General features: G+C 40.9%; 1 protein-coding gene across 8 annotated transcripts in view; it reads left to right on the top strand.

Annotated features, from left to right (window-relative positions):
- Window positions 1–22,488, top strand: part of MPPE1 (metallophosphoesterase 1) — a 32,694-nt gene that overhangs the window by 6,021 nt on the left and 4,185 nt on the right. The window contains exons 1-10 of one of the 8 annotated variants that reach the window (XM_027899498.1): window positions 3,872–3,965; window positions 5,719–5,799; window positions 8,880–9,066; window positions 16,185–16,561; window positions 16,894–17,002; window positions 18,353–18,456; window positions 19,012–19,092; window positions 20,929–21,037; window positions 21,910–21,981; window positions 22,102–22,224. In XM_027899498.1, coding sequence (XP_027755299.1) covers window positions 16,287–16,561; window positions 16,894–17,002; window positions 18,353–18,456; window positions 19,012–19,092; window positions 20,929–21,037; window positions 21,910–21,981; window positions 22,102–22,224 — 873 coding nt within the window. In that variant the 5' untranslated portion in view covers window positions 3,872–3,965; window positions 5,719–5,799; window positions 8,880–9,066; window positions 16,185–16,286. Of the gene's footprint in view, window positions 1–3,860; window positions 3,966–5,007; window positions 5,101–5,718; window positions 5,800–8,879; window positions 9,067–14,391; window positions 14,514–16,184; window positions 16,562–16,893; window positions 17,003–18,352; window positions 18,457–19,011; window positions 19,093–20,928; window positions 21,038–21,909; window positions 21,982–22,101; window positions 22,225–22,488 lie in introns of those variants that run through there. The other 7 variants (XM_027899500.1, XM_027899501.1, XM_027899499.1 and 4 more) reach the window with 7 other exon arrangements.

Here is a 22,488-nt window from a genome sequence, read left to right on the forward strand (position 1 = left end):
GTTGGAAGGGACCACAGTGGGTCATCTGGTCCAACCTCCCTGCTCAAGCATGGTCATCCTAGAGCACATGGCACAGGATTGTGTCCAGACAGTTCTTAAATATCTCCGTGATGGAGACTCCACAACCCCTCTGGCCTCTGTTCCAGTACATGGTTACCTGCACAGTAAGGAAGTTCTTCCTCAAGTTGAGGTGGAACTTTCTGAGCAGCAGTTTCTGCCTGTTGCCTCTTGTCCTATTGCTTGGCAGCACTGAGAAGAGCCTGGCTTCATCTTCTTGGCACCTCCTCCCTTTAGATATTTATACACATTAATAAGGTCCCCCCTCTGTCATCTCTTTTCAAGGCTGAACAGGCCCAACTCCCTCAGACTTTCAAATGACCCAAGACATATTGTGGGCTTGTTTTCTCTGCTAATTCTGACCTGTCAAGGTTGTTCTCTGAGTGCTGCCCTTTCCACGCCCACTCTAGTTTCTGAAGAAGCCCTGAATTAATCTGTCTGGGCTTTTTTGTTTTACTGCTACACCCACAGTACTGAAAAATCCCAACCGACCACAAACCAAAACCAAACTCTGGGGTACCATAGGAATGTAAGTCCTAGAAAGCCTTTAACATGCCTTGTACAATACTACTCTTTGATATACAAATGGTCGTGCCTTGTAAGGTATGAAGTGATTATAATTACCGACATTCCCAATATTGAGGAAAAAACTGTTGTCCTACTCTTACTGTCTACAGTGAGTTACTGGTGTGTAGGATGTGCTCGATTTAACTGTGCTGATCATTCTCCACCACACTGTCTTACACAACATCTTCCCTTTGTCACTGGAAAAATTATTTCTGAAGTAGTCATTTACAAAGTTTTGCAAAATACCAGAATCACTATTATATCAAGAGTGCATTTTCTAATTCATTAACATAGAATCATTGAAATGTTGACCAAAAAGGGCCTTTAAAATGGTCTATGTACTTGCTGTATGCCAGTATGCTGTGCATATTAGGTACACCTGTATTCAAAGTAATGCCCGATCACTTTCTGATGTGTTTATTAAAATATCTAGTGAGGAAGAACTATGTGTATTTTTTTCTTTGATAGCAAGAAAATTTCCCCTCTTATCCAGTTGAACTAATCTCTGTTGGAAAGTAAATTTATTTCTACTCATTCTCCTTTATAGTACATGGGAAACAATTAATACCATCCTTTACAGTAACCAAAGATAAACTCAGTTAAAATAGTTTTTATTTCAACCCCTCTGTATATAATATGCTGTATTTTCTTCTGTATGTAACTTTCACTCCTGTTTTATAGACTCCTCACCTGAGATCTTATTTGTGCTGGATAAACCAGAATAGAACTGAGTAATTGCATCTCACAGTATTGCTACACCATCTGAAAATGAGACTTCCCTTTCTCTGCAGCACCATTCCATTTGCTGGCTGGTCCTATCCCACCCGGTTTTATTTTCTCATACTGCTACTGTGGCTAGTAGCTGTATCCAGCTGTATCAAGAAGTGACTTCCTGGTTTCCACAGTATGAACTGCAAGTTGCTAATTCATTCAATGTTAGTTGCTGATTGAAGTAGCAACTTTGATGCTCGGCTATCTGGGGACAAGGTTACTTGCCACGGGCCGGAGAATTAGCAGTGTTGCGTGGCTATTTCTGCAAATGTGGAACTCACTCAGAAATCTTCACAGTGTTCCTGGCAGCACTCAACACCACGGGCACGTCCTTCCCTCACATGCACTTTCAGGTTGCTGACTACCTCAGAGCTTGGCTCTTGTGTCCATTCAGCTCAGCACAGTAAAGGCTGAGCTGAATATAGACAAGGCTTTTACCTTTTGCTGTGACCCCTGTGTGAAGTTCAAGAAGTTCAACAGATGGGTGACTGGGTTGACAGCAGAGGAGGAGAGATGCTGGGGTTGTGCCCTGGAGCCAAAGCTGTGTGCCACCTCCCTTAATCTGATTACAGTTTTCCACTCACAGCCTAATGTGACCTGTCTTGTGCCATGTTTTCGGTAAACCGTAGACTCACAGGTAGGCAGTGTTGAGCTGCTGTCATCTCCCCACTCTCTCCCCTGGCATGACAGGCTAAGAAAGTTGGGGCTGTTCAGCCTGGAGAAGAAAAGGTTGCATGGAGACCTCACATCAACCTTCCAGTATCTGAAGGGGGCCCACAGGTAGGAAGCCAGAGAGGGTCAGGAGCTGTAGGGATAGGGCAACTGAAAGAGAGAAAATTTAGGTTATATATATGGAAGAAGTTCTTTACTGTGAGGGTAGTGAGGTGCTGGAACAAGTTGCCCAGAGAAGTAGTGGATGCCCCAACCCTGGCAATGTTCAAGACCAAGGCTGGATAAGGCCTTTAGCAACCTGATCTAGTGGGAGATGTCCCTGCCCATGGCAGGGGGGGTTGGGACTAGATGATCTTTATGAATCTATGAGTCTTTGCAAGATTTGCCAGTGTCTGCAGTCAGGTGGGTTACATGGTCAAGATGAAGGGGTGGGTGGCATCTGGCAACATTTTACACCAAACAAGAGAAAAAGATGGGAACATGAGATGTACTTCAAGAAACGAGAGAGGCGACATTTTGTGCAAAGACAGGAGATGCAGAGAACAAATGAAGACTTAGATTTGAGACCTAGCAAATGAGAGAGGAACAGGAAGGGTTTTAGAGTGCCATTAGCAAAAGCTAGGGAGACCAGCAGGCAGTAATCACTGCTTTGGGTCAACCTTGCTGGAATGGGTAAACTTCTCATGGCTGGTGAGTGTCTGCTGTTGATATGGTGTCTGTACGGTCCAGTCTGTCATGAGGGTGGAATGCTTTCATTCTGCCTGTATGCCCTCTAATCCCATCTGCCAAAAATAACAGCAAAATACAAAATGAAATCACAGAATAGGTCAAGTTGGAAGGGACCACAGTGGGTCATCTGGTCCAATCTCCCTGCTCAAACATGGTCATCCCAGAGCACATGGTACAGGATTGTGTCCAGACAGTTCTTAAATATCTCCACAACCTCTCTAGGTAATCTGTTTCAGTGTGAGGTCACTTGCACAGTAAAGAAGTTTTTCCTCAAATTCAGATGGAACTTACACCAATTTCTGCCTGTTGCCTCTTGTCCTATTGCTTGGCAGCACCGAGAGGAGCCTGGCTCCATCCTCTTGGCACTCCCCTTTAGATATTTATACACAAAGGCAAACAGTAGCAATAGCAAGTTCCACAAAACACCAAGGATACAGCCCCCCACCTCGCTGGGTTAGCAGCTTTACCAGGCACGCCCTTTTCTCCCGCCTCACTGGATGTTACTGGGACAGCCTGTACCTGTTGTGATGGCGGGCGGGAGATGCAGAACCTGCTTTTGCAGAGATACATCACTTGGTGCGTGTTGGTGTACAAATATACCCGTGCAGATCCGTGGTCGGCAGCGCTCTCAGTGCCACCCACCCGGTGCCTGTTAGTCACAGAAAGTCACAGCATCACAGAATCTGCTGAGTTGGAAGGGACCCTCAGGATCACCGAACCCACCTCCTGGGCCTAAACAGGACGCCCCAGGAATACCCCTGAGTGAAACCTGGTGACAATTTAAGAGCGACAAGCGGAGACTGCGGTGTTTTTAGGGTCGGCTCCTTTAGAGGCACAGGGTCACAGCTGCTCCCGGAATCCCAGTGCTGGCTGGGCGGGAGAGCTGTGCCTCCCTGGAGGGAGGAAACCCAGCCGGGCGCCGTTTCCCGGGAAGCAGGGATGGCGCTGCGTGTGCCCGGTTTCCCGGGAAGCAGGGATGGCGCTGCGTGTGCCCGGTTTCCCGGGAAGCAGGGATGGCGCTGTGTGTGCCCGCAGCCCTGCCGGTCGCTCGGCTATGACGTGCCCTGCTCGCACCATATCCGGGCGGGCCATCCCGGCCTGTCCTGCCCGCTGGCCTGGCCTTCCCGGCGCTTCCCATGGCCCTGCCCGCCGTCCACAGGTGCTTCCAAGTGAGTGCGGCCCTCGGCGGTGCCGGCCCGGCTCCCCGGGGACCCGTCCCGTCCCGTCCCGGGCAGGGCGCCGGGAGCGGCCGGGTTTGCCCCTGCGGGCAGAGCTCTGGCTTAGGGCGGAACGCGGGGTCTCGATGCCTTCTGCTCTTCCTTCTGCTGGCACATAGCATCTCTTTTGCTTAATTCCCTCCGGGTTAAGGCAGTAGGGTTATAGTTTACATCTATATCTACACACACACACACACACATATATATATACACTTTATATTTATATATATTAATGCTGTATATATTGAAGTATAATATATTAATATATAACTATTATAGTATAGTTATATATAGCCATATATATTATATAGTCTATATAAATATATAATATTATATATAATTATATTTTATATATCCTATGCAATAATATGTGCTACACATACTATACATTACTATATGTAATATAGTAATAGGTATTACTACATGTAATATAGTAATAACTAATATGTTTATATATTAGTTATTGCTATATATAATATGTATTTCTGTGTGTATTGTCTGCATGAGTGCATACTGCTGGTTCTGAAGTTCTGCTGGTGTCGCTGCAGCTTAGTCCTTTGGCTCCGGTAATAACACAAACACGAGCTCAGTTGTGGAGCTGATGCTTGTGGTTTAGCACTGTAACTGAAAGCTCCGATGTCTTGTCCCTTTGTGATTAATTTTAAATACAAAGCCAGTTCCCTACGTTCCTTAACGAGTGACGAACTTATATCAGAAACTTTTAATATGCGTGTTAAGGAAGCTTTGTTTTAGTCGAATTTTCATAAAATTTGAAGCTGATTGTTTTTCCTGCTATTTTTTTTTTCCTTTATATGTTTGTATAGTTTAAGAGAAATGTAGTAAAGCTTTTGGGAGAGAATTTGAATGTTATCAGCCTACTTAATACCCGATTTAAAAATGTTCCTTGATTTTCCTTTATTTTTTTTTCAAATTCTCTTCCTTTTCAGCTCAATGATGAAAATGAACAGTTAGTCAAGAAGGTGAAAAAACTACACATAAAAAATAAGGAGCTAGAAAAGAATCTGGGACAGATCCAAGAAAAATTGCATCTGCAGCAGTTAATGCATGACTATGGCACAAGCAGAGAGTAAGAAGTGTCAAATGTTTCTTTTTGCATCAAAAGAAGTGCAACATTTCAGGACTTTTACCTTCATGTTTTCAGATGAACTAGACCTTATCTAGTCTGCATAATTTGAGGGCCATCTGTGACCAGGATGGTGGAGGTAGAAGATGCTTGAAGCATGTCAAGGAACAAAGGCTGTCTGGGGCAACTTGTAAAAAATTCATTATTGTAGTGAAAAAACCAGTTTTACTATCAGCAAGTAATACACATGCTTAGCCAATTAATACACATGCTTAGCCAATGTGCTCTCTGTCTAACTGCAAAGACTTACACGTTTATTTTTCCACCAAACAATAGTAAGATAGTTAAATTGCATCAGTGCTATTTAAAAGGTTTAGAAACTGAGATCTTTGGACCTGGATAATTGTAGTACTGGTAGTTTGGAAAAAGTCCTGCCAGGATTTAAGTACTGGTCTGCAAAAATCCTCCAAGTTAAAATTTTGGCGTGTTTATGATCCTGTGTGGAAACCTGTACTGTAAAATCAAACTGAAAAGTAACTTGGACTTTTTCAGTTGTTTTCTTTGATCCAATTGAACTGTAAAATCCAATTTTGTTAAGCTGTTGTTTCTCTTTCAATTAAGTGTTCAGGTTCAAACAGAAACCCATTTATGGCGTACGGGTGGAGACAGCAAGGATTTTGTTCTAGAGGGTGACAGTGTCAGGTGAGTTCTTGGAAGTTTCTTCTTCACAGTAGTAAATGTTCTTCTCTGTAGGTTAGAATATGTTACGATTAAGTCAGTGAAATTTTTAGCTTAGGGAGGTAAGGTGGCTTTCAGCCTTTGAAACAATGGAAAATCATTTGCATTTTAAAAGGATTTACAAAAACCTTAGATAAAACTTGAAAATAGCACTAAAGAAAGAACAAAATGGATTTCTTTCTCAAATCTTTAATTGAGAAACATTTAACGAGCCAGGAAGCTCCTTTATGTGTGTGTAGATTTTTTTTAAGATTTCATAGATTCTTTTAACCACCTTCTATTTTGTGGAAGCTTTCTTAGCTCGTTTTGTATAGCTCAGTTTTATGTGTATATAAAATTTATAGGCTGGTACTGTTTTCAAAATACGCCAGAGAAGTGACTCTGCTCTTCAGTCTGATTATTTTTAGTGTTGAGCCACTACTTATTGCAGTTTGACAATTAATGCTAGAATTAAACCCTTGTAACTGCTTTTCTGATGCAGAGGATACATTTTTTTATTTGATAAAATATACATTGAAACATTTTAACAACTAGGCAAGTGACATAAAAGATTGTTCCATCCTTCTGTGACTTGACTATAAAATAAACAGGCTGCTCCATCTCTTCTAAGGCTACTTTTTGTTCACTTACATAAAGGGCTGTGGATCTTACACAGATTGAGGCAGTGCCTCCTGCTTTTTTGCCACGCACCCTATTTTTATTAATTCCTTTAGGTGTCTGTAGAAGGCCCTTTTAAAATTTTGTTTTGTTTTGTTTTTTTGGTGTGTGTTTTTGTTTTGTTTTGTTTTGTTAAATACCTTTTCAGTGTACCAAACTCTCTTTGGAAACTACATAGGAAGGCTGGGTGACGGGCTCTGGCTGGGAATTGAGTATCTAGTTAGATGCTTATGGGGAAGAAGTCCAAGTTAGTCTTTGAATCAAGTGCTAGACCTGCTCTATATTAGGATGCAGTTAATCTGACCTACCTTTTTTTCCTAGCATCTGTTTGTATGTTGTTTTACGAAACTGTACTGTACTGCAGTATTGCTCACCCTGTTTGTAGTGCGCAGTCATGACTTTATTTGAATGCCAGCTCTAATCTGAATTATTAAAAAAATAGGAAAAATGTCATCAGTTATGTTCTGGCCCCCATATGTGGAGACTGAATGCTATATAATATGGCAGGAAATTAGTGTAGCAGAAATCTATGCAAGATGATATCAAAGAGAATGATAACATCCCAAATCTGTTTATTTTACAATGATTTTGCTCACTCACCCATTTTCTCATAGATTTCACTCACATCCTTACAGCTTGGAATCAGTGAGATATTTTGTGCAACACAGAGAGCTGGGCACTCGGCCTCATGTGTCCTCCTTATGGGTTCTAGATTGGTGGCAAGAAGTTAGTTCCTGGACAAATGTTTTAAAATCCTTTAGGAGTGTCCTTGTGCTATTCCTGTTGTGCTAACAGGGAGAGGAATTATGTATGTGACACACTGCAGTCATTGCCACCCTCCCGTTTCTGGTGTATAGGTCTTGCATCAAATGGTGATTTTCACTGAGGTTTAATCAGAGTGTGGTCATCTGTGCTGGACACAACAGGGTCTTCAGTCTAGCTGAGTGAAAGGGATTCTTTGCCATCCATACAGACCATTCTTTTAACTTGCTTTGCTTTATTTTCTGGTGCTTTCTCTTTCCGTGTTGACAGTCACACTTAATTTATGCCCATCTTAAATATTTCTGTTACAAGTCTCTGCAGTGCAGCTACAGCCCAAGTGGTCTCTATGGGGTGTCTCTAATGCTTCTACCATAAAGGATGCGTGTTTTTTGGCTTTTGTGTTTTACTGCAATTTATGCATTTCTTCTGTTTTAGACTGCTTCGTATGTACAATGAGCTACAGAAACGTTACGTTAGAGAAAGCAAAAAAAACAAGGAGCAAAGTGAAGCAATTAAAAATCTAACTGTAAGTAGAATTTGTAGGAGGTGGTATCAAATAGCCAAGCATAAGCTTTTAGGGAGACTGAAAAGCGTTTCTTACATTTGTGAAATGAGGTCATGCTTTTCTTGATACACTTATTTTTGTTTCTCATGACATTGAGATAAAGGGGAGCCTGTAGTTCCCTTTGAAAATGGACTTTTGTCACTGGTATGTCTGTAACAGAAAACTGTCTCCCCTTTCCTTGCTTTTTTATTTTACTCATCTACCTGCTCATCCTTTTAACTGTGTACATCTTTTGACCTGTCTTGCACCATCCCTGATATTTTAATGTTTGTGTCAAGAGCTGATTTATTTCAGAAATACAGCAGTAGCAAACCAAATGGAGGCACATAGTCTTCTTTCAGGTCGCAGGACCTGTGGGCTTGCTGTGCAAAGAGACTAATATCATAACTGAAGTGAAGGTAGGGTTGTGTGACCAGGAGTGGTTCTAGTGGTTGTAGTGGTTCAAGTGGGTATTGCCTCTTTGGGCAATTGATCAAGCAAATGATCAAGCATTATGGTTGACCAGTCTCATTTCCTCATCTGTGCTTTATTTGTTTGTGAATTAGTATTCATTATAATTTGGATTATATGTACTTTTTCTTAGAAGCTAGGAATTGCTGCCATGAAGGTATACTTTGCTGTAAGGGAAGGTTTAATACCCTTGTGCAGTGATTTTATTCTGGAACAGGTTGCCCAGAGAAGTTGTGGATGCCCCATCCCTGGAAGTGTTCAAGGCCATTTTGGATGGGGCTTTGAGCAACCTGGTCTAGTGGAAGGGGTCTCTGCCCATGGCAGGGAGTTTGGAACAAGAAGGTCTTTAAGATTCCTTCCAACCCAAACCCTTCTGTGGTTACGTGATTGTCTTGTGAGCATGTGCTCACAGATTTTTTTAAAACACTTGATGTATGCAAAGCTTCAATTGCTGTGAAGCTTTTTCTTTTTTCTGCTTTCAGACCCTTTGGATGAATGTAGTTTTAAGTCAGCAAATGAAAGCTCTAGGTTTGCATTCAGGATGTGTTTCCAGTGGTATTCAGTTGAACTGTGTTTTTTCTATGCATTTTAAAAAAATTGTTCTCAACAGATTAAAATTCATGATCTAGAGCATAATCTTCAAGAGCAGAGGCAAAGAATTGAGCAACTGGAATGTAAAAAGGTTTCTTGGAAAACTAGTGCTGTTTCTGGAAAAAGAAGTCGAACCTCAGAGGGAGGAATAACTTCCCACAGGGACATTTCTGAAGAGAAGGAATCCTGTTGCAGTAAATATTTAGGTAATGGTGCCATTAATTCTGATGATGTTCCTTCCAGTGTGCTCGTCAGAGAGAATGCATTTCATTTCTGACCTAGAGGCCATTCTTCAGCCAACATTATCTAAAATCTTTTTTCATTTTTGAAAACACATTATGTAAAAATGGCATCTTGTAGTCTAGGATTCAGCCTTGCATTTGTTTGTGATTAAATGTTTGCTGTTTTCTTTTTCTGGAATTGGTAGGTTGGTACAATCATGGGTAGGAGTGTGTGGCTGTATTTAGAGCTATTTATTCTTTACTCTGGTAAGATGTATCTATGGAGATCTATTATTAATAATGTTTGCTGCGCCATTCTTTGATTTTCAGACACTGATATACAAAAGAATCTGGGTTTAGCCCTAAAATCTTGGACAAACCTAGGTAATACTGATTTCAACACGTTCTTCCTCACAAGTAAATGCACAAGTTAAGGTGCAATCCTGTTCCACTTCAAAGCATAGAAAAGAGGTGGAAAAGATCTTATAATGTAGGCATAATTTTCAGAAAATGTGCTGTCAGCAAGGGCTAATGTGACCCTCTTGTAAGTCAGAAAAAGGTAATCGAAGCGTGTGATGTGTGTTTTGTGGATTTTAAAGTAAAATAATCCCCCATTCTAAGAATCTGGCAAATTCATGTTATCCACTTGGCAGATCCTGCTATCTTTCATAGTACTTGGGTATGTTCTGGGCCAATTCTTAAGAATAAATCACTTTATGAAAAAGGTACTTTAATTTTCTAATATCACAAAAGGTAGGCAGCTCTTTAGCTGTCATATGATTCATATGAGTGGGAGGTTGACTGTGTTGGTTGAAGTCTACATTTTTTTATTTGAATATAGAGCTATTGTTGAAGGAGATTAAAAAGCTGAAGAAAGAAAATGGAAAGTTGTCTGCAGAAAAGAAAGCACTAAAAAATGAATTAGCTGGATTAGACAAGGTAATTTATTTTAAGACAAGTTTAACAGTAAATGATTTTTGAAAAAACTAACTTTTCTGCCTGAACCAAAACACCTTTAGGCTGAACACATGTTGTTATCAAGCAAAATACATAAAAAAGTCAGTGTAGAGCATTCTGAGAGAGATGGAAGTGAATGGCTCCTTGAAACATTCATGTCCTACAGTGCTGCTTGACTAGGGAAGAGGAATAATGCAAATTTAATTTTTATGGTTTTGGCTTTATTTTTGATTTTAATCCATAGCTGTGGATTTTTTATTTTTTTAATGTTTGGGCTATTTGAATTCCTTTATGAGAGATTATTTATTTGCCTCAGGTCATTTTGACATTAAAATTGTAACTGCTGGTACAGTCTTAATTTCTTCCAACGGGTACTTGCAGAGAGAATAAAAATAGGTTTTTGACTGATCACTTCTATTGCTTTGTGATGTCAGTGAAAGGAAAGCCATTTTCTCCTGAACTTGAATCTATCAAAGTTATGCCTCTGACAGAACTCCAGGCTTGGGGAGGGGCAGAATCTTTGAAATTTTTGTGGTAGATCAATAGGTGTAGAAAGCGAAACTGTGAAAATAAATAACTTTAAGCTAACTTTCATTACAGGGGTGGCAGTAAAAGATGATGGTACTTCATTGGATGTGAAACTGGTAGAACACTGAGCCAGAGGGAATTCTAGATCCCCGTGTTAGGAAGTTAGGGACAACTTGTGGCTAAAAGCTTCATCTTCCAGAAGAGAAATATGAAAATCTGAGGTCATGACTTTTTATCAGTGACCCTTTTTTAGGTAGTTTTAAGTCACTGTATGTTGTTTAAGATGTATGTAGCTGTTCATTAAAAGAAGAAGAATAGGCAGGAGAAAATGTCAAATACAGATGGATGTAGGTAGATACATCGTTACTTTGGTCGATAGGACTTTCCAACGTTGGTGAAATGAAGACACTTGGGTGATTACACTCCACTTTCTGTCCATGTATTTCCCAGCAATTTCTTACTTCACTTACAAAGGATCAGAATTGCTCAACAGACTTGAGTTGCAGGAGCTGCACAAAACGTTGTTCCATATATGAAGATTATTTCTATGAATCTGGGTTTGTCTCCTATTTGAATTAAGTCTTACTAGAACTACCTGCTGAGTTATCCCTTCTGGGATGGTATAAGTGCAAAAGGATCAATATGAGAAAGTGAAACCACACATTAAATAGGCTGGAATGCCTCTCCTATGAAGACATTTACAAAGCGGTTAAGGCCTAACAAGATTTTACATCTTTCTAGATCTAAAAATGGTATCCTTTTTTTTCATCTTAAGCTCTTTAGTATTGTCTTCTTCACATGCTAACTTCTTGTTCCTTAGTATACTGTCCTTATCTCTCTCCTTGCAACATTTGTGCCTTGCAGCTTTTGGATTCTTGAAGTTAATGGTGTGCTCCCTGCTACTGGCTGACTTTGAGAGGTGTAGTTGTATTTTTGCACAGAGGAGTGTGACAGTATTCTCTTGTCATTCTGGGCTGTCCTTTTGTAGCTGCCTGATAAGTCAACATTTTTTCCCTTTTTTTTTTTTAATTAATCTTTCCTACTATTAGTCTTTACGCCAGGTTCTAACATAACTTGAATTCTGCTTGCATTGTGTGTTCAGGGCAGAGTTTTACATTATTACTTGAGGTTACAGTTGTTGGCTGTATTTCACCGTAGCTGTGCTTGCATAACTCAACCATATGTTAAAAAAATATAGAGGGTGTCTTTGAACTTTTGAGGAACTGAAATGCTGACTGGCTCTTATTGAGAATGTCTTTGAAAGAAAGTTTAAGGTGAATATTTTTGGGTTTTTCTAGGAATTTTTTGAAGAGGTAGAAGATCTAAAGCTTGCTGTACAGCAATGTCTGAAACTGAACAATGAGTATGAAAAGTGCTTGAAACAAATAAGTGTAATGTATGGGCTTCCTTTTACAGCACATTTGTAACTACTGGTTAATTTAATGGCAAGTAGAGTTTCCCCATATTTTTTATACTTACTGCAACATTTAAACCTACCATGGCTTAAGTGGTACCTCATTTTGATAATGTTATAGATTCATTAATGTGATCCTAACAAGCTTCATGAAATGTTTTTGTATTTTGTGCCTTTGATTTTTTGTTTATATGATTTTTAAATAAACTGTGGTCTGTATAACTTCAACTAAGTTTCAAAGCCTTCTCTTTGACTCTTAGGAAATGCATTCATTGTAGGAGTGGTTGTGGGTGTCTATGGGAATATGACAAAATCTTTCAATTTCCCAATTTATCCTTTTCTGTAAGCTAAATCAAATTAGATGTGTAGATTTGGCAGTCTTTGTGAATTTTAGCCCTAAGGGTGTGCTAATGCAGACAAAAATCAATTCTATCTTTAAGTCATTGCAAAGGGGTTTCTTAAAAGAAAAATGCTAAATCTCTCGGAGTTTTTCTTTAATCACAGTAATAAGTTAAAATATGTGGATGAAGGAAGGATTTAGGGTTCAGAATTGGAAAGAATGTATTCAGAAAGGTGGGTCAAAAAGTTGTTTTGCCTCATCAAAAGAAAAATTCATCAGAAGCTCTTATTTTGACTGAAGAGTGAAGTACTTGAAGAGCTCTGGTTTTTAAAGAGCTGAAAAGGAAAGTGGAGAGCAGAGTCACAGCTCACAAGGCAAAAATATTGTGTTGCTTCAGAGCTTGGCATGAACAGAGACAACTCCCAGTTGCAAGTGTAGCTTGCAGAACCTTGTGAGATTTTGAACCTCAACTTTTTTTTTAACTACATTTCACAAAAGTTTAACGTAGTTACATGATAGAACTTTATTTTTCTGAAAGTTGTAAATCTGTAGCTTTCTGGCATTGCAATGGGAGAATTAAGTGAAAACTATCACAAGGCTAGAAAAACTAAGCTTGCTTATAACCTAATACAGCTTCTTCAGCTTCATAAAAATATGTGCACACTCATGAGGGGTAGGACTAGGAGTAGGATTAAGACTCTTGTATCCCACTTGTTTTGTCAGGACAGTTTTACATAGTTGTAAATTAATAAAGAAATTTACCTCAAAGCATATGATGTGTTCAGAGTTATGTATTCACTGAGTGATAAGAGAAGGTAACTCCTTGCTTGCTGCTCCGGCTATAGAGTGTTGTGTTCCCTTGTTCCATTCTTGGCTTACTTGTAAATTAAAGCTGGATAATGTTCTGAACAGAGATGGAAAAGGGAAAGAGAAGAGGCGTGATAGAAGCCTGCATTGCCAGTAAACTTGATGGAAGAAAATAGGAAGAACTGCATGCATAATGGAAGAATTGTAAGTGCAAAAATGTTTCTAACTTGTTAATAAGCAAAATAGACATGAATGCTGGAGAAGGAATCAGTGCTAATCACTGGAGCATTTTCCCCCACAGTTTTGTGATATAAAGTTATACTTCTAGCATGTTGAATTAATCAGCAATTGCCCTTGTCCACAGGCTGATTTTTAAATGTTGTGCAGAATTGTTTTTCAAACATCCAGATGAGGAAAAGTTCAGGGTCTCCGCTGCCGAAGGGATGTATACATTGACTGCATAAAAAATTGTGGCTAGCAGAATTTTACTGTTTGCCAGCTACTGAAGATCACAATTTTTTTTCATTATAAAGTTTTCTGCCCAAACAATTGAAAGTAATTAATATGGTGAAAACACTGATCTCACCTTTATGATGAGCTTTTAACACTTCTAAAAATCATTTTCGCATCAGGCCGCTCACGTACACTTAGAACAAGAAACAGTGAAAAATTCTAGTCTAATCCTAACAGTGAGCCATGTGAGGGGGAGGAGCAGCAACGCAGGGTGCAGTGACAGGCAGAACCACAGCTCCATCTCACAGTGTGTGTGCAGCCTGGCAGCATCACTTTTGGCCTCGCCGTCATCACGTGTGAGTGGCTGTGGCTCTCCGGTCCCTGGGTCCCCTTACGTGAGGTTTGGATCCCTGCTGCGTGTGCATGGTTTCCGAGTAAACCGCTTTCCCAGGGATGTGCGCAGCCGTGCAGCCGCATTCCTGAGCGAACAGTTCCGCTGGAATGCGAGCAGCCACGGGCTGGCAGGTGGCAGAGCGAGGTGGGCAGGGATTTCTCTCAACCAGTAGCAGGAGTTGCCTTTCAGCTCGTTCTGCATCGCTGACTTTCTGTGAATTTTTTTTTTTTTTTTTAATTTCCCTTTCTATTTTTCCTTTCACTCTGAGGAACGCTGGAAATGTAGGGTGCTGATGGGAGACCTCTGGCATCTTCCACACGTGTGGCACAGCTCCCAGAATAGTAACGATTAGCAGCAGAATTGATGGGAGGAGGGAGCACATGTGGGAATGACCCGGCTTGAAGATGTGATATTTTTTTCTTTTGGACATGCTTAATGCAAGTTAAACCACTTACTGGCTATTTCTGTCCAAATTAGTACTGTTTTTGTTGGAAGAGGAGACTGTCTAGGACTACCAAAGTCTACTTCCAAATTCTGGGGTAGGTGCAGTTTGTGCAGGATAAAGCCATATGGATTTGTGTGTTTAGTTAAGAATTTACCTGTCTTTTGTCCTTGTTGCTGTGTCGGTTACCACATACTTCTGCTTTAATCTTGCCTTGTTGTGAGATGTACAAACAAGGTCTTGTTGATTTTGGTTGCTATTTAAAGTGCAGATGAGATGAATGTTAAAAAAGTTAATCAGCATTTATGTGTAGTTCCACTGTATTATGGAATTGTGATGTCTGGCCAGTGGCTTTCTCCAGCTAAATCAAGTTTAGATAGAACTGAATTGCATGCAGTTAAGTATTAGTCATGCTAATGTTAGATGGTGCACGTTGGAAATGTTTCATTATGCAGTCTAATGTTTTTTTGTCTCGAATAAGTACTTTGTAGTGCTGATATTGGGAATCTTGTGTTTGAAAATAAGTGGCTATAATCAAACAGAAGTTTTGGTTGGAAAAATGTCATAGTCGTGTCAGTTTTCAGTTTCCATGAGACATAAATCAAATGGACTAATGCATGGGACAGTGAAGCAGTTTAACTTTATTCTGTATTCTGTATATAGCTGAGGCCAGAATTTTAGAAAGATCCAATTTTGTGTGGCTCTGTAATTTTGTCCTAATGTTCCTAACACTTCAGGTCTTAAGATTCAAAGGCACTGAATATTCACAGTTTTAATCAAATTTAGTTAATTCAAATGCACATGGGCTGCTAATCACTGAGTACTGTGCCCAGTAATTGCTAACATCCTGTACATGAGTCCTATGTTAGGATTTTTCTATTGTAGAAAGCAAAACTGCAATCCCATTCTTGTGTGGGTGACAAAATTTTGTGGTTTCCTCTCGAATTTTTTCCATGAGCATGTGAAGTAACATCTTTATAGCTCTCCTGGAGTCCCTTTTACCTTGACCTGTGCCACAATTTACCTTGAAAGAGTGTGCCAGAAAGTGCCCTCCAGGAGTTGTTTAGTCTGGAGAAAAGGAGGCTGAGGGGAGACCTTATTGCCCTCTGTAACTACCTGAAAGGAGGTTGTAGCCAGGTAGGTGTTGGTCTCTTCTCCCACATAACATGTGACAGGACAAGAGGAAGCAGCCTCATGTCTGACTAGGGGAGGTTTAGATTGGACATCAGGGAAAATTTCTTCACTGACAGAGTTGTCCAGTATTGGAACAGGCTGCCCAGTGAGTCACCATCCCTGGAGGTATTTAAAGGATGTTTGGATGTGGCATCCAGGGACAGGGTTTAGTGAGGGACTTGGCAGTGCTGGGTTAAGGGTTGGACTCAGTTTTAGAGGTCTTTTGAACCTAAATGATTCTATATAAATTTTTTGGTTTTGTTGCTGCTGCTGTTCAAGTTAAGCTCTGTCTTTACCTATCTTTGACCCCTACTCACAGTGTTTTCACTGTATACTTCTAAAAAAAAGCATCATGCACCAAGATTCTGGCTGGCTTTCAACTGGTTTCCTTGGTCCTGGTGGGAGAGTGCAGTTCTGTGCTCAGGGGCATGGCTGGCTGTGTACCTGAAGGAAAAGACCAACTTTGCTTTTTAGGCCAATTACACATTCCCAAATCTTTCAGAGTGACAAGAAGCTAACACTGTAGGCTTGCATGGTAGTTTTCCACAGGGAATGCTGACTTAACAAATATTTTTATTTTGTATGATCTCCACAGGGATTTTGTACTGACAAAACACCCAGCATGATCCTATGACAAGTCCTAGCTGTGTTCATCTGAGAGGAGGACTGAGCCATTGAGTCTTATGCTGGTACTGCAATGCTGAGCTCTAGCTCCACCACTGTGAAGAATCTTCCTCTGAAGAAGAGGCTCTGTTTTCTGCTGAAGCTTGTGGGCTTTGTCAGCTCAGTGTTCATATTTTGTGAATTTTTAATTTATTATGTGGTAATTTTTCAATGCCGATGGCCAGAAGTGAAAGGTGGAGCTCCCATGGGTGAAAAAGAGACTTCAGCTTCAGTCCTAAAGGCCATGATTTTAGCTGATACTCACCTACTTGGTGAAATCAAAGGACATTGGTTCGATAAGCTAAGAAGGTAATTATTAATTTTTTAAAATAATCTCTATCCTGGTTTTAATATTTTTAATAGTAACTAATGAGACAGCAATTCACTGTTCTAATTAATTGTTGTTTAATGGAATTGCAATGAAAAAATAAGCTGGTATTGCTTCTTGCATATGTTGGTCCTGATTATATTGTGGTAGAATTACCCATCAGGTAAGATGCACCTGCTGTACTTAGACCTGATTTCTAAGTATTTAGTTTGAATTTCATATTATATTTTTCTAATTCAGGCTGTGTCTTTGTTTTCAGAGCTGAGGATCCAGAGGTTAGGCAGTGATGACTGGCTCTGTGTTTTCCTTTCAGGGAATGGCAAATGGAGAGATCTTTCCAAACTGCCTTATGGTTACTGCAACCAGATATTGTTTTTATTCTGGGAGATGTCTTTGATGAAGGAAAATGGAGCTCACCTCAGGTATGACATCATCAGCTCTCTTATTTAAAAAAATGAGGATTTCTTGAAGGAAATGGATGACAGAAGAAAGCAGAGTAGGTATGCGAGGCTTTGCTTCGTATTGCTACAGTTGTGCTGTTGCTGATAGAAGTTTCTAGTCTTTTAGATATGTGAGTTCATTTTTGATAGTATCTTGACAATTTTGCCCCTCATATAAAACTGACAAAATGTTAACATCTCAGTGTGTGCTTCTGTATTAAATAGTTGTGATGGGCTGACCCTGGCTGGATGCCAGGTGCCCACCAAAGCTGTTCTGTCACTCCCCTCTTCAGCTGAACGGGAGAGAGGAAATACAAGAAAGACTCATGGGTCGAGGTAAGGAAGGGGAGAGATTACTCAACAACTACCCTCATGGGCAAAAGAGACCTGGGGAAAAAATAATTTAATTTATTGCCAATCAAATCAGAATAGGACACTGAGAAAATAAAACCAAATCTTAAAACACCTTCCCTCCATCCCTTCCTTCTTCCTGGGCTCAATGACATTCTCAATTCTCTTCCTTTTCCACCCAGCAGCACAGGAGGACAGGGAATGGGGGTTGCAGTCAGTTCATCACACATTGTCTCTGCTGCTCCTTCCTCCTCAGGAGGACTCCTCACCCTCTTCCCCGTTCAGTGTGGTGTCTCTCCCTTGGGAGACAGTCCACCAACTTCTCCAATGTGAGCCCCTTTCACAGGCTGCAGTTCTTCAGGAACAGACTACTCCAGCCTGGGTCCCTTCAGGGTCACAAACTTGCTCCAGCGTGAGGTCCTCTCACCACAGGTTTTGCCAGGACCCTGCTCCGGCATGGGCTTCCCATGGGGTAACAGCCTCCTTCAGGCATCCACCTGCTCAAGCCTGGGCTCCTCCATGGGCTGCAGGTGGATCTCTGCTTCTCTTTGGACCTCCATGGGCTGCAGGAGGCCAGGCTGCCTCACCATGGTCTGCACCATGGAGGAATCTCAGCTCCGGTTCCTGGAGCACCTCCTCCCCCTTCTTTAGTGCCCTTGGTGCCAGCAGGGCTGTTGTTCACATATTCTCACTCCTCTCTCTGGCTGCAATTGCACAGTTTATTTTCCACCTTCCTGACTGTTATCCCAGAGGTGTTGCCACTGTTGATGATGGGCTCAGCCTTGGCCACCGGTGGCTCCATCTGTGGCCGGCTGGCACTGGCTGCTGGACACAGGGAAGCTTCTGACAGCTTCCCAGAAAAGCTACTGCTGTAGCCCCCCAGTAACAAAACCTTGCTGTGCAAACCCACTGCAATACTAGTGGTCCCCTTTGATACTGTGGAACAGTATTAATTTCTCTTTTTGTTTTTTTTTCATGCAGGCATGGGCAGATGATGTCAGGAGATTTCGGAAAATGTTCAAGTATCCAGTTTCTACGGAGCTAGTGGTCATCGTTGGGAACCATGACATTGGATTTCATTACGAGTAAGTCTTGTCAGTGAAAGGAGTACCCAAGTGCCAAGAATGAATGTCAGCATGCATACAGTAACTGGTTTTGTGTCTGAGTGAGCTGTTTTGTGGTTATACAGCAAGTTTTTGATCATTATCAAATTAGAAAGGATTGTAATTTAGGGTAAGACCTTAAAAGACATCCACCTGTGCACAAAACAGGCTCCAGGCTACTTTTATGCTTCTCTGACCATACGAGAAGTTGTTCAGAGCTGATCTTTCTGCTTCGGCGTGGAATCCTTGTGTTGGGCCTGCTTGTCAGAAAAGTGTTCAGTGGGAGCTGTTTCCTTTCCTGTTATCTCAGCACAGAAAAGTGTAAGTGCCCTCGTTCTTGCTGTGCATGCACTGATGGGGCTGGGACAGAGGACATGAGAGGTGTCAGAGCATCCCTGTGAGTCTGCTGAATGAATGTGTGAGCTGGATAATGGAGCAGCAAGATGAATGAATGGCCAACAACCTGTAAAGCAACTGTGTCAGATGAGTTCCAATGGCAGTTTCTTACCTCAGCTGTATTTTTGCTCTGTGACACAGAATGACTACTTACAAGGTAAATCGATTTGAAAAGGTTTTCAACTTGACTTCAGGAAAGCTAATAACTCGGAAAGGAGTAAAGTGAGTATATTTAAATTTTTTTTTCAATGCTTAGGGCAGAGATTACTGAGCTATCAGACCAGTGATGAAAAACCAGAAGTGGAATTTCTAATGAAATAGTATGGGAATGCTTAACTTAGAGCCTTTGTAATCATCTACCTTACGATATGTTAAACCCGAAACACTTTGTACAAACCTGTGGTTTGATATGGAGTGGAAGCTGTACTTTGAGCTGGGTAAATTGTAACCATTTCCTTTTAAATGGAAAAGTACTGTGGAGCCAGAATCCGTTTCTCTGGTTTGCCTTTATACTTCCTTGCAGCTGGTAATGAGCCATGGCTGTAAACATAACAAAAGGATTCATAAAGAAACACAAATCAACCTCCTCTGTGTTTACAAATTAAGAGTTTCATTAATTTTAATAACTTCTTTAGTCTGCAGAACTTAACTCGTTTGAGGAATTTGCGAACATAGCAGTTGCTTTTCCACGGTTTTCCACTGGGTGGGGTAATAATGCACAAGCTGGTTTTGGCTTGGAGTAGAGCTTGTTACAGAGTATGTTCTCACACAGGAGTGTCTGTGGCTGCAGTTGTCTGCTGTGTGCCCTGTTACCTTTAGATGCCGTGCAGGAATTCAGTGAGGGAAACCAGTAGTGGTTCTGTGGAAAGGTGTTTGTCTTTAAAGCTCAGATGTATGAAGGGGAGACCCATTGCCACTCTGCGTTTGGCTCGTGTGCCACGGGGTTGTAACCACTCCTGTAAATGTGAGATTCAAAACGTACAGGTTTACACCAGTTCCCTTAATTATTCAAATGTTAAAAATATTCTGAACAGGTATAGAAATGGCTGTGTCTATTTTAGGAGGATCTATGAGCTTCATGCATGCTCTGTATAAAGCTGTTGTTTATAGTGCAGATGTGGTGTCCTCTGGATATGTATTTCAGTTGTAGTAAAAATAATTATTAAGGAACATCTCCATGTCCCCATTAATAAAACACAGCATGCCTGTAGTTACAGTCTGTATGTCTGGTACCATGTTCATTAACTGAAATGAGCTGCACTATTAATGAAAAGTTCTGAGATAAACTATTTTACAACAAATCTGTGGTATAAAAGCAGCTTAATTTGCTAAAGAGAATAAATTTTTTTTGGTATTGACTAGTATCTTGTAAGTGAAGGCATTCAGCTCATTTGTGTCTGTAAAAGATACTGAATTGAACTGGAATGTATCTCAGATCCTGAGTGTGTGACTAAACGGGTGTGAATCTTGCGGCAAAAGTTCAGAGATGATTTGAAATCTACAGTGAAACCTCCTCTTACAAACACAATCCTGTTTTCTGTGTGAGAAACGGCAAAGTATGAAACTACCTTTGTTCAGGGTAGCCAGCCAAATGCAGTGTTGTTTTGCTTTTCAGTTGTTCTGAAGAAACTGAATGTCTAAAATTCTGTCTCTGAGGTCTAAAGTGTGTGTGGAGAGAGAAGCAAGTTCTCCTTTCCATTAGAATTCAGCTTAGTGATGAGCTTCTAACATTCCACTAGAATACCACTTGAATATCTGTTAAAATATAAAAATATATTGACATGTAAACATGAAGCATAAGGTATATTGTGCCACCTAATAAGGAACTGATTATAAAGCAGTCTGCCAGACAGAGAAATGGCTACAGTGCAGATACTCAGAGGAGGATTTATAGCATGAGATTTTGGAAGCTGTTAGGTTCTGCTGTTTTGTTGAGCTATGTCCAACTTTCAAACTCTTGCATTTTATAAACTAAAGTTTATCCAGCATGTGTGCATGAGCAACAAATGCTTCCCTGCCCTCCCCACTTCTTCTCACCCACCCCCTGGTCTTTTCCAGCTTTGTCCTGGTGAACAGTGTAGCCATGGAGGGTGATGGCTGTGCTGTCTGCAGTACCTCAGAGGCAAAGCTTGTGGCACTTTCTCACAAACTGAATTGCTCCCTGCAGGTAAGTGTTTATTAAAGATCTGATTACAGCCAGCAATGCGACAGTGCTGCTACACAGCAGCCACAGTGGCAATACTGATACTGTAGCAATAGTCAGGCTAACCAAGACTTTCCTGAAAAAAATCTGCTTTCAATTCATATTGCAACTTGTTAGTAAATCTTTTTCCTCATTTCTCTCTTACCATTTTTACTTAACTGTGTTGCTTTGCACTAACGTGTTAATTCCCTTGTCAATGTTGCCAACAGAGGGTGTAATTTCCTCTGTTCCAAAAAAAGGCAGAAGTTCTGTAACCCTCCCTTTAAAATACATAGTCATGCATTTCTGTTTATGCATATCATTCTATTTTATAGCCTTTAAGCTAGCCTATTATTTTAGTTTCCTGATTCCATTGCAGTCCTGTCTTGATAGCCTAGTAATGTTTTAATTGTATTATTTTTTCATCAAATCCAATTGCTTCTTGTATTTCATCCCTCTTCCCCTTCTCGTAGGCCTACTGGACGCATAGTGGGCAGCATGACTGAGGGGGCTGGCAGTCAATCAGGAAACCAGGTCCCAGTGGAAAAATTGGCAGACTGTCTCTCTCGGGCTGCCCCCAAAGTCTTTTGCCTTTGTGCAGTGAGATCCTGCTGTTGCTTTCTGCGTTCAGAAAGAGGGCAGCTGTATTTACAGCATGTACAGAACGGGGAGTTACATCACTCCACAGCAGAGACTCTCGGAAGTTCATACAGTGGATAGTACTTAAACACTGCACTCTTAGCTGAAACTGCTTTCCCTTAAAAAAAAAAAAAAAGCCAAGAACCACCTCCAACCCCTTGAAACCTAGCTATTGTTTGATTACCTTAACCCCTTCTATGGACTAATTTTATTCACAGAAACCAGATCATTCCAACAAAAGGTGCAGTGGTGTGGAAAAGCTTCCAGCTTCAGAACCTATCCTTTTACAGGTGTGTTAGAGGTGGGGAGCAAGGGGGGCAACATGTTGACATGGGGTTTTTGTGTATTTGTTACTCTTCCAGAAAAGGCTGGATCATTAACAACTGGTCCTTTCTTTTAATTACTCCCAGCATTACCCTCTCTATCGGAAAAGTGATGCTGAATGCAGTGGAGAAGATTCTGCTCCTCCAGAGGAGAAGAACACCCCCTTTAAAGAAAAGTATGATGTACTGTCTCAAGAGGCATCACAAAAGGTTTGATTTATTGGGAACTTGCGTATTGGTGGGTAGGTGAGAAGGGAACACCATTGTAGCTATAAATAGATTAAAAACTTGTGGTAAGGCTGTTAGCTGGGACAAACTGACCACACCTGCTCCTGCTCTAATGAGGTCTGTGAGAGGCTGCTTGTTAGAGCGGCTCCTCTGAGGATTGTTGCGATCATGACCTTGATCCTGCTGGGTTTCCCAGGCATGGGTCATAAGTCCCAACACTCTCAAGTCTCCTGAAGTGCTGATACC

The sequence above is a fragment of the Empidonax traillii genome, unplaced genomic scaffold (genome assembly GCF_003031625.1).
Source record: "Empidonax traillii isolate 1590-97213 ecotype Southwest subspecies unplaced genomic scaffold, ASM303162v1 scaffold672:size601241, whole genome shotgun sequence".
Classification (NCBI taxonomy): Eukaryota; Metazoa; Chordata; class Aves; order Passeriformes; family Tyrannidae; genus Empidonax; species Empidonax traillii.